Raw genomic sequence first — 15,409 nt, forward strand, 5'->3', positions numbered from 1 at the left:
TACATATCAGTGGAGTCCAAAAGATGACATTTGACTTGTACTGTACCTGCATCTGTTCTAGAGGGATTTCAAAGCTGAAGGATTCATTATAATATGGGTTCAAGGTGTTCTTCTTCACCGTGGTCTTCTTCTTCTTCAGACGCTTACCCCCCTGCAGCAGCTGGATCTTCACATAAGGATCTGCAAAGGGCATCGAAATGATCAACAACAGAGACCATCAAGGCAAGATTTTCATATGTTCGTTGATTGTATTACTTACTAGTGCAGTGCCCGTTCTAAAATCAACAACGTCACTTATGTTGATGAGTCCCAGCCGCCTGTTGTATGTAAACGCCTGTTTATCATAATTTTATCAAGATTTTACATATTGCATTTCCAAATTGCACCATAATCGACACTGCACTTTCTTGGGCTTTTAACAATACATGTGCCAAGTGTGAAGCCAACAAGATGGATGGTTCCACATACAGACGGACAGACTTCTGGAATAATTAGACGGAAAATGATATGCAAGGCGGTAAGAGTGTCTGGGGTTCCCAGGGCAAAACTGGTGCGGGAATATCCAACAGAGTAAAAGATGACCTGACTTCTAAAAGGGATAAAGATCACACATTTCTTACATATTTCAAGTATTCAATCATTTGAAGTTTAAAGTTTAAGTTAAAGCTGTCAACGAAGAGTCCTAATTCTTGTTTGAGGGATGTTTTTTCATTCTTTCTTGTAAAAAGCCTCAAATTCTGGGGGCCGTCGTGGGTCTACAGATTCTCCATGAAGTTAAGTTTGAAGGGCTGTGAGGGCCAAAGCAAAAACCTTCAGCTCGTGTCTCTGGAGGTCGTCCGTCGTGGATCTTGAGCTGTGTCTCAGATCATTATCCTGCTGTACAAGCCATCTGCTTTTTTACAGACAAACTCTAACAGTGAAATGTGCTCGTGGCCACTGGCTGGAACAGAAACCCAAAGCTTGATCGATCCACCTCAGCAATTGTAATTCTACCCCTTTTTTTTTTTGCTCACACGCCTTTGCTCATTGAGGCTGAACAGTTCAATTTTAACTGAATCAGTCTGTTGGACTTATTTCTAAAATCGATCAGGCTTGTTAAGACATTAAAACCTCCGACGATGAATTTTGTGCAGAGGTTGCGGTAAAAGGTTTTTCCTCCATGAAGGTCATTTTGTTTGTGGAGGTGTCACTGCACCATGGAACAGGGAATCTTCTGCTGAATCTGAGCCGTCATAAGTAGTTCTCTCTTCAACTTGACCTTCTTTATTATGATACCTGGTATGACACCTGAAAACACTCTGCTTTCTCCGGAAAACCTCCTCCTGCTTTCTGGGAATCAATTCTTGTCATTATCGAGATTATTGACATTATTTTAATATCTTTTCAGTGTTTGGCAGCTGAGCTCATGGCTGCTTATTGTTTTAAGTTCTAAGGAGTTAATAAATGTTCAAAATATGCATCGCTCTGCCTTTTGTAATATTGATCGTGAACAAGTCGTGGCCCTAAGAAGCCAAATAAGAACCGAGATGTTAGTAGGAGAAGAAATTTCAAATCCCCGACCCTATACACTCATTTTGCTTAAAATGTTGAGGAATATGTTTCATCTGCAATTTCAGGTCTTTTGCAGATCAGTTTATCTTTCACTCATGTTGAGATTCACAGTAACGATCAGGCTAATGTTTAGCCTGATTGCTTTTTGTATTAATTAAAGTTTTCTGTACGTTTGGACATAGGAGATTACGATTGTGACTGTGACAAAGGAAAGCCATGTTTCACTTGATGCTTGATTTGTATCTAAATGGGAAAAGCTGGATTTTTCCGTTTTGTTTTGTGTTTGTAAATATTTTGTTCAACACTACTGTTTTAGATAAACAAAAACTGGAGACTAAACTCCTCTCATTAGCATCATGTAAATTCTGTTCACAGCATCTGCAGTGAATGTGACATTTCTCTACCAGATAATCCGCAGGCGTCCATCTTCTTCAGATTCTTTGCCTCCAGGATGCAGACGGTGAGTTTTCCGGCGGTGGGGACGTAACGAAGGGAGATGCAGATGTCTCCGAGTTTCTCAGGCTGAGCCGAGAGAAGAGACAGAAATGACAAGTACATGTTTGTCAGACAGCAAAAAACAGACTTCTTAATTTATCATGGGCCGCTGTATCTTAAATTACACCAGTAAGATAGTTCTGAAAATTCCAGCATTCACTTAGATGAGTGTGATGAAGTTAACAAAGATATTGGGAGAAATTAAACTATACTTTATATTATACCAATATGAGCATAAAGAAAATGTCAGTAAGAAACAGAATACTAGATGTCTGTTAATTGAGCAATTGACAAAATTATCCAAAAACCATTAAAGATGGTTTTGCTCCATATATTTTTCTTGGCAACAAATCCCATGAAAAGACTGAATCCAACAAGGAGTAAGTGTGTTTGTTCTGTTCACGTCGGTCTTTTCTTAGGATCTGTTGACAGAGAAAAGCATGAAGAACATCAACAGACTCGACGCTCATTTTCATTCAGTGTGGCTCTTCGCTGCACCTCCTCCTGGTCGGCGCTCTCCAGATCCTTCCACTCCTCGATCGGCCGTCCAAGGTCGATGGTGTTCATGGGAATCTTCACCTCCCCAATGACGTCATGTTTGGAGAATCGGTCGTAGTCGAAAACAGACATCGTCAGTGTCTTCCCACCAAGTTCCTCGTAGGGCACCTGATCCAGAAAGAAAAATGTACAGACTGTTTTAGACCTTGATGCCTTATTTTCTCAATTAGTGATTATACAGTTTGACTAAAGGCTAAAAGTCACCTGGTTTGGGTAAATATAGCATGAACTTTACTTTACTCAGTGCCAGCAGGTTATTAAAACAGGTTTTTAAACCTAGAGTTGGTGTTATTTATTTTACTGTTGAGAAACTTGCCAAAAGTAAAGTAGATTTTAACTGTGTGGAACATTATCTACAGTTACGCTTTGTCTTAGGTGGGGTTTTACCCATGGGTAGTATATAAAGTTACCTAGTTAGAACAGGTGCCATATTGAGCCACATATTTGTATTGTGTGTAACAGGGAATTCAATATTTCAAGTATAATGAGTACATGGAAAATGTAAATTTAAAATATATGTTTCATAAAGTTAATAAAAAATATTTCAAATGCATTTTATATATTAACCACATGTTGCCATGATTTAGCTCTGGTTGGTCCAGTTTTCTTTTAAAAAAATGGGTAAAAACCAGAAGTTAAATTGATCATAATGTTAATATATGTTTGTGGTGTTTATAACCCACTGCATTTTAGAGTCAAGTAGTATTTCTTACAATACAAATCAAATCACTCGGATTCAATCATCTTAAAAAAGATATTAAAGATATTAGAAAAGATGACATGCTCCAGCTGACTGAAACTCTCTCAAATAAAGCCGAGGGAAATAAATCTCCCAGTGAAACAATAACCGTGACTGTGAACGTGTCTGTGCCTGAGAGGAGGGAGAGGATTTGTTTTTCTGCAGACAGGCAGAGCTTCCAGCGCCGCTCAGAGCCTCAAGTAAGGTCTCTGCGGACCTTATTAGCCAGGACAGGAAAGAGCAGCGTGTCGGCTGCACAGGCCACTGAGAGCGTACTCACATCCACATAAAGCTGACAAGACACAGTGTCACAGCTATTACACTGACACAGCATTAGGGACAAGGAGTCAGGGGGTTAAGATGTCTGCTCACAATCACATAAATGTTTCATCCATGTTTCTCCTTGTGTCTTGTAGTTTTAATGTGTGGTGAGAAACTCGCCTTGAATACAAACGTCTCATTGAAGACGGGGTTCAGCGTCTTCTTGTGCACTTTGGTGTCGAACTTCTTCTTCTTGTCGGGGAAGAGCAGGACTCGGACGTAAGGATCTGAGGTTCCTCCCGAGTCCATGGACAAGAGGTCCGCAGCTTGGAGGATGCCGACCGTGACCTGCATGCGGAGGAGAGAGCGGGATGTGGAGTAGGGAAGCGTAGATTTTACTAGACAAAAAAAAATACTTTAACTTCACCTCTAGTCTCTGCTCTGTTTCTAAAGCATTTAGGAATTTATTCATTGCCTCTGTGCCTAAATGCTGCTGAGACCATTACAGCTGTATTTTCAGTTTTTCCGTACCTGGAATTGTTGCATATCTAATCCTCTTAGTATAATTCAGTCTCTCTGTGAAAAAGGATCATTGTCTTGCTCTGCTGAGGTTTTACAAAGCAGCTGTTGCCAGGATCAGCTCTTACAGGAATAGGGCGACATTTTGGGAAACACACCGATTTGCTTTTTTTTTTTGCTGTGAGTTAGACGGGAGGATCAATACTTCTCTAATGTCTGTCTGGTCAATATAAAGCTAGAGCCAGCAGCCGGCTAGCTTAGCTTAGCATACAGACTGGAAACAGGGGGAAACAGCGAGCCTGAACTCTGTCCGAAGAAAACACAATCTGTTCACCTTCTAAAGTTATAGTTAGCCTGATATAGCTCATACGCAGATTGACCATACACTGTAGCATCTTGATCGGCCCCTAGTGGTTGGCTGCAGTACAGGTCGTGGACCCCATCTCCCCCATGTTGGTGGATGGGACACAGACTAAAAAGTCAAGGTGTACGTTAAATACATTTTTCACAAAGATGGTTTCTGTCATTTTAGCTACGTCTTATCAAACAGGTGCTTTTCCGGTAAATTTGATTTTACAAGTTATTTGTTATTAAAAAATGGGGAGAAAAGTCATGATTTACAGCTGAGACTGGACTGTGATTGGTCGAGCACACGTATCGACAGGACTTCAATACCGCAGCTCCACGCTGTGATTGCTAAACCACAGGCTCTGTTGTGTCATCCATTTTTACTGACAATCTGTGAGCCAGTCTTTATGCTAAGCTAAGCTAACTGCTGGTTACCCTCACATGGTATTTTATCCAACAGACATGATAGACAGTGATCTTTTGATTTAACTCCTGCCAAGAAAACAAATCGTGTATTTCTCAGAATGTCAAACTATTGCTGAAAATGTAGGAGAATCTCAGGCGGATGAAACTTAAACAAATGTAATGCAATCTATACGATAACATATATGCAATAATATAACATATGTAGTTATACCAGATTTTAATCTTAAGAAACAACCAACTACGCCTCTTTAAATGTCTATAGCTCTTTTAAAGCGTTTACATGTGATAACCACAGACCTTTGTGTTCTCAAAGTCATAATCTATAGAGTACTGCAGCTTCCCCAGTTTCTCTTGTTCTTTCTCCTCTTCTTCCTTCTCTTCCTCCGTCAAACCGGTCTCTCCCTCGTCATCGTCATCGTCCTGGTGTATCTGTGGTTTGAAGGTAGCAAAACAAGACCCAATGTTAAAAGTCAGGGACTCAGGATTGGATACAGGGCTTCCTATAGCAGCCAGCATGCCACAGACACTGGAAGTCCAGGAGTTTTTATTTTTACATGGGAGATACATGTTTTGGTCACTGCTTACCTGCACAGCACCTGATGATAATAACATTTACAAGGGGAGAAATCGCTACTGGTAACACATATATACATGTTTAAACTTGGGGATAATTGTGCACACCTCTGTCTTCAGCCTTTTTGGGATCACTGGGCATTTCCTTTGACATGCTTGTGCAGTTCGGTGACAGCCAGAGGCAGTGGAGGCATTGCATGCTAGTTCCACTAGGAGGGGTTTTTCCATGATATCGGATATTAGCATCGCTCGCTTGTTTTTCAAACGGCTAATTTTCAAGGGCTTAACTTCAAATGAACAAGGCGATGAGTGTTTGGCTGAAAACCCCTAAGGAACTAGCTCACAACAGCAAATACCAATGCATATTAAATGGTAAATATATTATTCCATGAAAGGAGATGACTTTGGAGTAACCTTATCCTTTTCAAACTTTTAGCTGGATTGAAATTTGCTGTTTTATTAAACCTACCTTCGCTACCTTCATAGTTCAGGAATATAATCCTGAACTTTTTGAATCTGCATGCCTTGTTTCACCTCTAAATGTATGAGGCACTCAAGAAATGTCTTCTCAGCTCAACATCATTACAATAAATGTCCCATCAGGATCAAAGGGCACAGACAGCTATTTGAATAATGTAGAGTCTTATTGTTGTTTCGCTCTTATTCCTGCAGGTAAGTAAAAGCGTCACTGCCGAGGCGACCTTGACTTTAAAGTGTTTGTCCTCTTTTTTATTCAGGCCATCCAGTGTCTCCACGTTCTGCCTCCTCCTTGAGTTTTACAATCAAAGGTTTTTTTTGGGCTCTTCATGCAGTTTTATCATCGTTTCCATGTCTCCCAAACAACCAACCATGCCCTTTATCACATGCACAGATTGATAGTGTTAAAAGTGTCTTGCATATCATCTCTTAGTCCAATACTTTCCATATTGGCGTGAGTTACAGTTACATTGTCCCAGGAACAATGTGTTAGACTCTCCTCTTTGGGGTTTATGGAGCACATCATAGCTTTCCAGTGTTACATTCTCAAGCTGTCTCAATTCAAAAAAGTGAAAATCAGTCTCAAAATAAAATGAAAAAAATGCAAAGGAAGCTACGACTTTTCATTCCATGAAACCCACCTCCGCCCCGGGGGAGGGGCCAGAGAGCGTCAACGTGAGCTATCCACCTACCGTAGAGCGGGAGTCCACCACAGTCAAGAAACACGAGGCACACACAAGACGGACACAAAGCGGAAAAAAGAAAGGAGGAGAGCAGAGAAAGGAAGAGATTCAACTCACAAGACACCAAACACACTACAAAAAGAGAGGCAGTCAACAACACCACCAACACAGCTATGATGAGAAATGACACCCGAGTGTTTTTTTTTACTTGTTTTAACATCATGGACACAAGTTGTTGATTGTCTTAATTAACTGTCACCGGAGCACGAGGCAATCTGTGGTGATGTCAGCCGCTTTGACCTCAAATGAATCATTGGATTTACTATCGTTTCTTCATTTCCCAACATTTTCGGCACTTTGATAAAAAAAAATTCTTCCTGCAGGTCTCGTGCTTTCATCCGCTGTGAAATGCAGCATTTTGTGCTCGGCGACTGGTCAAATGAAACTTTCCACCTCACGGTTCTCATTATTCTTTGCCGCCTGGTAACAAAGCGTGTCATTTTTCACCACGGGCCACAATGGAATACATCACACAATTAAACGACCACAACAACATCAAATGAGAGTAGGGGAAGGGAGCTCTCCTTGTGTCCTCTACAGCCTGGCCTAAAAGAGCTGCTGGTGAAAGATCAAATTTGGTTAATGAATATAAAAAAACTCATCAATAAGTGTCATAAATGATGATAAACATTTGAGTAGATAATTGAATGTAGCACAGTGGAAGAGAAGAGGTAAAGCATCCAATCATCTTCCCGTTACGATGACATTTCAGCACAAGGCGACATACCTCGCCATCCTGCATGTTCTTCATGTTGAAGCCGTCCTTGCCCTTCTTGCCTTTCTTGTTCTTCTTCTTCTTGCAGCAGCATTTTTTGATTATGCAGAAGCAGCAGGTGAGGATGAGCAACGCGGCCACCACAGCGATGGCAATCAGGGCCCATGGAGGCACTGCCGGTGTCAGAACAACAGAGGGACAGTTTAAATTGAATGGTAGCTATGGTGTTTTTCACTTCCAAAAAAAACTGTAACTTTTGCATCTGAGAAGGAATTGTGAAGTCAAGGCGAGATTGCTTACATGGGATTTTATCAATTTCATTCAAGAATTTACTCTTGATTTCCTCAAACATGTCATTCTTGCTGATCTCTGTGTTGTTGGAGCCGGACATGTCCAGGGCGGTGGTGGAGATAACCGCCGGGCTGGGCGCCATGGTCATGGTGGTGGTGGCACCGGTGGCACCGGTGGGCTCCGCGGCCGCCACGGCCTGTGGCCTTCTGAACAAGTTAAACTTCATTGTCAAAGACTAGGTGCAGCGTCCCTGAGACACACAGAGATCAGACAGACAGGGAGGGAGAATGAAAGTCAGCACACAAACTCAGTAACAGTTTGTTATGGTTTAGTTTATAAGAACAGAGGTGAAGACTGGAATGAAGTCTTAGCGAAAGATTATCGTTACAGAAATTGACTGAATTGTGCTAGAATCTAAAAGACTAAATTAATTCTAGACCAGGATGGTGTAGCATAGAAACAATTATTCATTTAGAAGACTTAATATTTGTGGACGCACAGAAAACTGGACCATTATTCTGATTTGTTTGATGCTTTCTGATTTGTATCATTATAACTTTAATACATCTGTAGATTTCAAGTCAATTATGATACAATACGATACAATTAGAGTAGATACGATATGATGCAATACAAAACGATACATTCTGATATGTTACGATACATTCTGATACGACACAATGCAATTAGATTAGATTAGATAAAATTGGATGCAATTCAATACTTTAAGATCAATTGTACTTTTCAGCAGTTTTTCTGATATTTTAAACTAAATCACTAATTTATCAACAGATATAAGGAAAGATGTAAACTCCAGTTCCAGTCCAACATAAATGCTTTTCATGTGAACCTGCAGCTTTTTAATTCACTATGGATGAAAAAACCTTGCTGAGAAAAAAGGAAATCTGAATACCTACAACTCTGCAAACTCAGACTAACAATGAAGATCATGTGAAGCTCCAGAACAGATACTAAATGGTTATTGTGTTGAAATTGTTGTCTCAGCTCTTCACGTTCAGACTTAATACATCATAGCTCCTCCACTAAGACACTAATGGATAAGAATGATCCCATTTTCTTGAGCGATGTTGAGATCAACAGCAGCAAAGAAGCTACTGTGAGACACAGGAGTGGATTTTAAATCATTCCGCCTTCACAATCAGCCACAAGCAAAGTCATGAGTCATGTGAATGAACACACATCAACTCAACTGAGAAAATCTTACAAGACATAAAAGCCCATGAGACTAAACACATCCACTATGCAGATGATGTGATGATTTACCGGTGGAGACCTGGAGAGAGTTAAGGATGTTCCCCTTGAAAGAGGCTGATTGTGATTCAAATGTTAAAGGTAAAGTTTGACATCTTGGGAAATATGCTAATCCCCTCTATTGCAGACAGTTAGCTGTTAGCTTAGCTAGCTAGTTAGTTAGCCTGTCCAAAGGATAATAAAATGCACAAACATATTTAAACTGTTTATTATCGAGCTATAGAGGTTCTGGTGGGCAGATGATACTTTTGGTCTTAAAGCTAAATTTAATGGTGCCTAGCTATAGCTCCATATTTACCTTCCTGACGTAACAGAGGTCAGATTTTCTTATCAAACTCTCAGCGAGAAGGAACAACTGTCAAACTTTTCCATTGTCATTGTGGAGTTAACATGTTCTCCCTTGTGGGTAACTTGGTTATGAATCACATATTTAATAGCGGTTGGGAAATGAATTCAATCTATTTACCAAAAATATTTGACGAACTGAAGCTGAAAAATGTGTCCGTTGACTGACTGAACATGTTATTATTTTTTAAATAAACATTTTTGTCTGTTATGTAGTTTTTGCCATCTTAGCAGTTGTAAGCAAGTTGAAGTTTTTACCGTGTGTTTTATAGGAAACTGGGATGCTCATCTACCTCTGTAAAATGTTATCATTATATAACCCAGATGGTTAAGTCATTAGTGGAGAAAACGAATGGCAGGTCAATCAATAATAGAAATACTCATTAGTTGAGGTAGAAGAGGTGGAATAAACTCAAATCCATGCAGCAATTAAAGCTGCAGTGTGAATCCTTCTCACCACAAATCAGAGACTAATACAACAAGTGTTTCCTCACAACGCTCTGTATTTATTTATTTTTTTTGCCTCCGGAAATTTAATCCACCGCAAACAGCCGACAAAATCAATTTACCTCTCAGCCTCGAGTGAGCATTACAATTTATTCTCTGTCTGCTCTTTGCATTAAGACGAGTGACACCATCACACTATTAGCATTTACTGCCGAGCGCCAAGGTGTCATTACACTGGTCCAAATACGGCCTGCTTCTCTTTTTTCTTAACCCTCAAAACATAAAAAAATCATATGTTGCTGATAACTGGAAGCACTTGACAACTTTAAATCAATTTACTTTGGATTAAATTGGAATCGTTTTATTTTGGTGCACAGAGAGAGAATTATTTTCTTCGAGTGCTCAGTTATTCAATTACTGAAAGTAGACAGTAATGGGGATATTTAAAGCACAGTTCATCTGTTTAAAGCCTATGAGTAAGAATATTTTTTATTGCAGTGTGATGCATTTCTGGGAACTTCTAGTCATTGTGATGCTGTCATGCTCCCCCCAGCCCCCCCACCTCAACTTAATGCTAAAGAATAACTGGCAACTTGGCAAATGTTCTCGTTCTGCCGCTCTAATGTTTCTGAGTTCATTTACGCTTGCGTCAGAGTGAAAAGCCCAAAGGAAGAAAAGTGTTTTAATGGAAAAGGTTAGGAAATAAAAAAATTTTTATTGCAACTAGAGAAAAGTAAGTGATTCAGTCTCACTGGTTTTATATCATCACCGTGACTAGTGCAAGTACAATGTGGAGGTAGATGGACACAAAAATACTAAATGAAAGTGTACATAAAATTGTGTGCGTGTGTGTGGGTGTGTGCGCACATATCTATAGTTGTGACTTCCAATTTTGGTTAAATTTATGTTGGTCCTCACAATTTCAAAGGCTTGTTTGAGGGTCAAGATTTGGTTTTAGGGTTAGGATTAGAATTAGGTTTAGGTTGGGGTTGGGGTTAGGCATTTAGTAGTCAGGGTTAAGATTAAGATAAGGGATAAGGGAATGCATTATGAGGCTCCTCACTATGACAAGGTTGTGTAAGTGTGTGTACTTGTACAGATATCTATGTGAGGACCATGTTGCGCCCACAACCTACAAGAGGACATTTTGGTCCTCACTTTGTGAACCACTTTCAATGGGCTGGTTGAGAGTTAAGACTTGGTTTTGAGGTTAGGGTTAGAATATGATTTAGCTTAGGCATTTAGTTGTGATGGTTAAGGTTAGGGTGGGGGGCTAGGGAATGCATTATGTCGATGAGTGTCCTCACTAAGATAGATGTACAAACAAGGACAATAAATAAGTCCCAGATCCAAACACACAAGTTTACGTTTCAAATAAAAAAAATACACAGTGAATCTTTAGCAATAGAGAAAACATGTGTCCTTATACGCTCACAGTGTGTGTGTGTGTGTGTGTGTGTGTGTGTGTGTGTGTGTGTGTGTGTGTGTGTGTGAGGATGTCTGTATCATAACATGACAGTGAGCCGGCAGCGTTCTGACTTTGTGGCCAAACAGTCTTAATTTAACATCGTCTCTATCGACTCAGATCAATAAATATTCTATTCAAACATGTGTATTTCAGTGAGTCTCTCATTCTAACAGGTTGGATTTTGTGGTCAGACGCCTGCTGTTCACTCTCGGTACAGTAGAGGCCTGTGTGCAGCGGGCCAGCACATCTTTGTTGCTAAGCAATCTTGATAGTGTCTATCAGCTACACAGAACTGCCCGCATAAACCTGCCTATAGCCGAGGTGACCAGCCAATCAAATAACCAATTGGCTCAAGGCCAGTGTCAAGTCATTGCCTGAGCGCTGGGTACACGCTCACGATGTGAACGCCCGCCCTGCTGTGATGTGTGATGATTATGATTAAAGTTTGAGCTGCAGCAGGGGTCCCTCCTAGAAATGTGACGTGGTTTTGTGTCTGTATCGTCACTCAGAGAATCATCAACTACAATCAGCCCTGATGAAACATGTCGGCAGCCGTGAGAAACACAGAGAGAAATAACTCAAGTCCCTAACTTCCATGGCTCAGCATGTTCTCCCTGTGACGAGGACAGAGACTGAATGCAAAGACACTGAAACACAGTCGTTTGTTTTAGCCTGAGTGTTTAGCTCTGTGCCATTAGCGCTCTGTCCCTATCTGTCTTTGATTTCTGCAGCTCATCCCTGTATCATCAAGAAAGAGGCTCAGACATGATGTGCAGATACAGAGCTGTGCGGTCACAGTGCTACAGTTACAGTATCATCACTGACTTAGTTTTGAACGTGCAGAGCCGATCATCTCTCACAGCCATGTTCTACACCTGCTGGGCGGTTTTGAATCCCTGCATGTCAAATATCAAATGTTAAAAATATCCCCCCAAAACCAGAAGCTCACCAGTCAGATGAGGTGTTCCCCTTCACCAGGCGGCCCATCCAATATCAGTCACTGCTCGGGCTCCGGCTCCTCAGAGCTGTGGCAACATAGTCTGATCTCTCCCATAAACAGAGACTGCAGTCTCCTCTCACTTCTCTCCACTGCAGCACTACACCCCTCCTCCTCCTCCGCCTCCTCCTCCAACGCACACCATCTCCCCCACCCACCCACCCTCCCCATCACACACCTCCCTACTCCCCCCTCTGTCTCTCCCTCAATGTAATGCGTGCAGCCTCTCAACCCATTTCTCCCCACACACACACACACACACACACCCCCCACCCCCAAAACCTCATTTATGATGCTGCTCACACAACTGATTGCAGCATGCCACTCTTTGGTCGAGCATCGGAGGGCAGTTGTAAAAGATCAATATGCACAATCCTCAGGGTCGGGGTAATGTTTGTGTGTGGGGTGGGGGGGTGCATTTGAATAAGGTCGTAGTTTGCTCAGATCAGAGATGCATTATGTAGGAGAGATATTGTAGGACAGCTGAGAAACTCTTCAGGGTGTGCTGGCTCCACAGATGCCATCACGCCGAGCTCGCGCAATTAATTGGATCGCAACAATTGATCTCAGAAGTGCGGTGTAACGCTCCGGAGGGATCCTCGCTGGTTAAAGCCTTTTCAAAAAACGAACAAGTGAACCCGAGGATGATTAGGTCAACTTGTCTGCCTTTCACCGATCTCCCAGGAGGCTCGTCAAGCATGATTGGAATTGAGCAGATTGCAAAGCAACAAATGCGACCCCACAACATTGAGCTTAAAACCATTACATCATGGAAACAACTGATGTGTGGACAAAGAATCAATGCAAACACAGTGTGTGTGTGTGTGTGTGAAGGCTTTAAAATGAAACTCTGGGTATTAGAATGGAAGTCCTTGCAGCTCGGCCTTGCTTTACCTCTGCGTGACACACTGCTCTAAAATCTGCAAATGCGTTAAAACGCCCCTCAGGTGGTTACTTCTGTACATATTTAAACCGTTTTTCAATCCCAGCGTTCACTCTTTTCCCCTGGTCTTCTCCTGAAATCCTCCTTTCCTCTGCACTCTCCTTGGGGAAATACCTTTCTGTGTGCTCATTTTCATCCAGCAGCTGTCAGGAGCCGCTGTGAGAGGTGGCTCCTCTCCCTGCACTCTACCCTGCAATGAGCTGCTCAGGCCAGAGGGGGGCAGGAATCTCATACAAAACTGCTGCATCACAGAGCAGCATCCTTTCCCCCCTCTCTCTCTCTCTGTCTCTCTGTCTCTCTCTCTCTCTCTCTCTCTCTCACCAGTGTACTGCAAAGGTTTGCCCAGAGATATTTGTACTGAATAATTTCACCAAACCTGGCTTCATCTTTTGAAAAGAATTTTGCAACAGTGAAAGTGACTCATGCATTTGACAGAAATAATCACCAAGGTCTTTAATTGAACTGGATCTTTTCACCTGCTTCTCTTTATTTTTCCTCTTAAGTGATTTTTCCTTTTATCACATTTTTCTGAGACTTAAATGACCTTGCCATCTATATGAAAACGAAATTGCACAAGTGAAAAGTTTGAAGTGGATTCGTGGGCTGAAGTAGGAGTGAGGAGACAACATAAAAATGAGAAAGGATGTCGTGTGGAAGAACTGTGGTAGCGAGGTGAGGAGAATTTATGGCCTCTGGAGAGAGATACCTGAAGTTAAAGATGAAGGTGAGATGGAATTAGGATTTGTTATATCAGTAAAAGTGAATTGAAAACTTAATTTAAAACAGTGGGACATTTTATGAGTCAGAGGTGAAAATTGATGCCCCTCTTATGTTCGTTTGTATCACAGATTTATGAAAGATCTCCACTTCCTCCCATTGAACAAAAATTAAGCAAAAATATCCTAGATATGGTTGCCGACATTTATCAGAAACACGAACACCTAAAAAAGTTGAAACCATTTACGTAAAAAGTTAAACATGTACTCTGACTTTTTAAATTTGATCCATGTTTTGTCTGCTAACATGGAGGGGCGGGGTTTATGACCTATACTGCAGCCAGCCACCAGGGGGTGATCAAGATGATTTGGCTTCACTTTAGGGAGTTGTCATTTTGTCCATCCTCATATCCAGTCTATATATTTTTTGGAAAATGAGGCTGAAAACAGTCACCATTGCTTAATATACAGATTTCGGACAGGGGGAAACAAAAGCCTGGTTTGTCCAACGACTAAAAAATCTATCAACAGCAACAAATCCTCCGCGTTATTCAGGCGAGAGGTGGAGCAGCCGGGTGCAGCAGGTGGAGGCAGGAAGTGACGTATTAATTCTATAGCTCCCCGACACTCAGCTCTTATCACAACAAACTCTGTAAAAATGTTGTGCATGTTAGAACATCTTGTGCATCAACGCCCCCCCCCCACTCGCTGTGAATCCAGCCGAGATCCCCTGTGTTCTCTCATAGATTTCTCCTGATTTTCTACGAACTTATTACTAGTAAGCCAGGCGAAGAAAGTCAGCAGATGAACCCGGAGCCTCTCACTCTGCCTTTTTGCGTTCACACATGTTCACACAACATGGAGGATCCACGGAGTTCAGGGCATGTCTGACACCAGCTTTAAAAAGAAACTCCATTTCCCTTTTGAATTTGTAGAATTTTACTTTTACTTTCCGTCTGATTTTTATTTTAATTGGTTCTACATTATTTAACAGAGAGAGAGACAGTAAAACACAAGAAGAGATGAAGTGGTTGTAACTCGTGCAGAGCTGCACCATTCATTGTGCTGCCTCAATGGAAACTTACAGTCGGTAATCATGGCACTTTAAATCTGCATTGTCAGAGAAATCTACTTGGCAACAGCAATAACTTAATTCCCTCAAAGGTGGATTGTGAAATAAATTGCAAACAGGGAAAATGGATAAAATGTAGATGGCGGACGGCCAAACCGAGCAGCCCATTCGTCAATGGCAACAGAAATCCAATACATATCAGATATGAGACGAATAACCACGTCATTCTAAGTGAAATGAAATTTTACCAAGGCTGCATAATTAATGGTTTACAATGAATATTTGTTTTTTGGTCCAAAATAAATCTAAATATAATCTAAATGTAATATAAATACTGAGGTTCCAGTTCAATTAATCTAAACTAATTACTTTAATTAATCTAAACCCTCACAAAATAGAAAAAGAACAATATTTAATCGGGGAATAAACTGTCACCAAATGTGTAAAAACCCT

General features: G+C 41.1%; 1 protein-coding gene across 4 annotated transcripts in view; it reads right to left on the reverse strand.

Annotated features, from left to right (window-relative positions):
- LOC118105330 (synaptotagmin-2) overlaps positions 1-15,409 on the reverse strand; it is a 31,499-nt gene that overhangs the window by 4,752 nt on the left and 11,338 nt on the right. For 2 of the 4 annotated variants that reach the window (XM_035152961.2, XM_035152963.2), the window contains exons 2-8: positions 7,706-7,946; positions 7,418-7,578; positions 5,195-5,326; positions 3,785-3,952; positions 2,545-2,712; positions 1,956-2,073; positions 47-180 (exon numbers count right to left, since the gene is read on the reverse strand). In XM_035152961.2, the coding sequence (XP_035008852.1) occupies positions 47-180; positions 1,956-2,073; positions 2,545-2,712; positions 3,785-3,952; positions 5,195-5,326; positions 7,418-7,578; positions 7,706-7,922 (1,098 nt within the window). In that variant the 5' untranslated portion in view covers positions 7,923-7,946. Of the gene's footprint in view, positions 1-46; positions 181-1,955; positions 2,074-2,544; positions 2,713-3,784; positions 3,953-5,194; positions 5,327-7,417; positions 7,579-7,705; positions 7,947-12,177; positions 12,327-15,409 lie in introns of those variants that run through there. The other 2 variants (XM_035152962.2, XM_035152964.2) reach the window with 2 other exon arrangements.

The sequence above is a fragment of the Hippoglossus stenolepis genome, chromosome 3 (assembly GCF_022539355.2).
Source record: "Hippoglossus stenolepis isolate QCI-W04-F060 chromosome 3, HSTE1.2, whole genome shotgun sequence".
NCBI lineage: Eukaryota > Metazoa > Chordata > Actinopteri > Pleuronectiformes > Pleuronectidae > Hippoglossus > Hippoglossus stenolepis.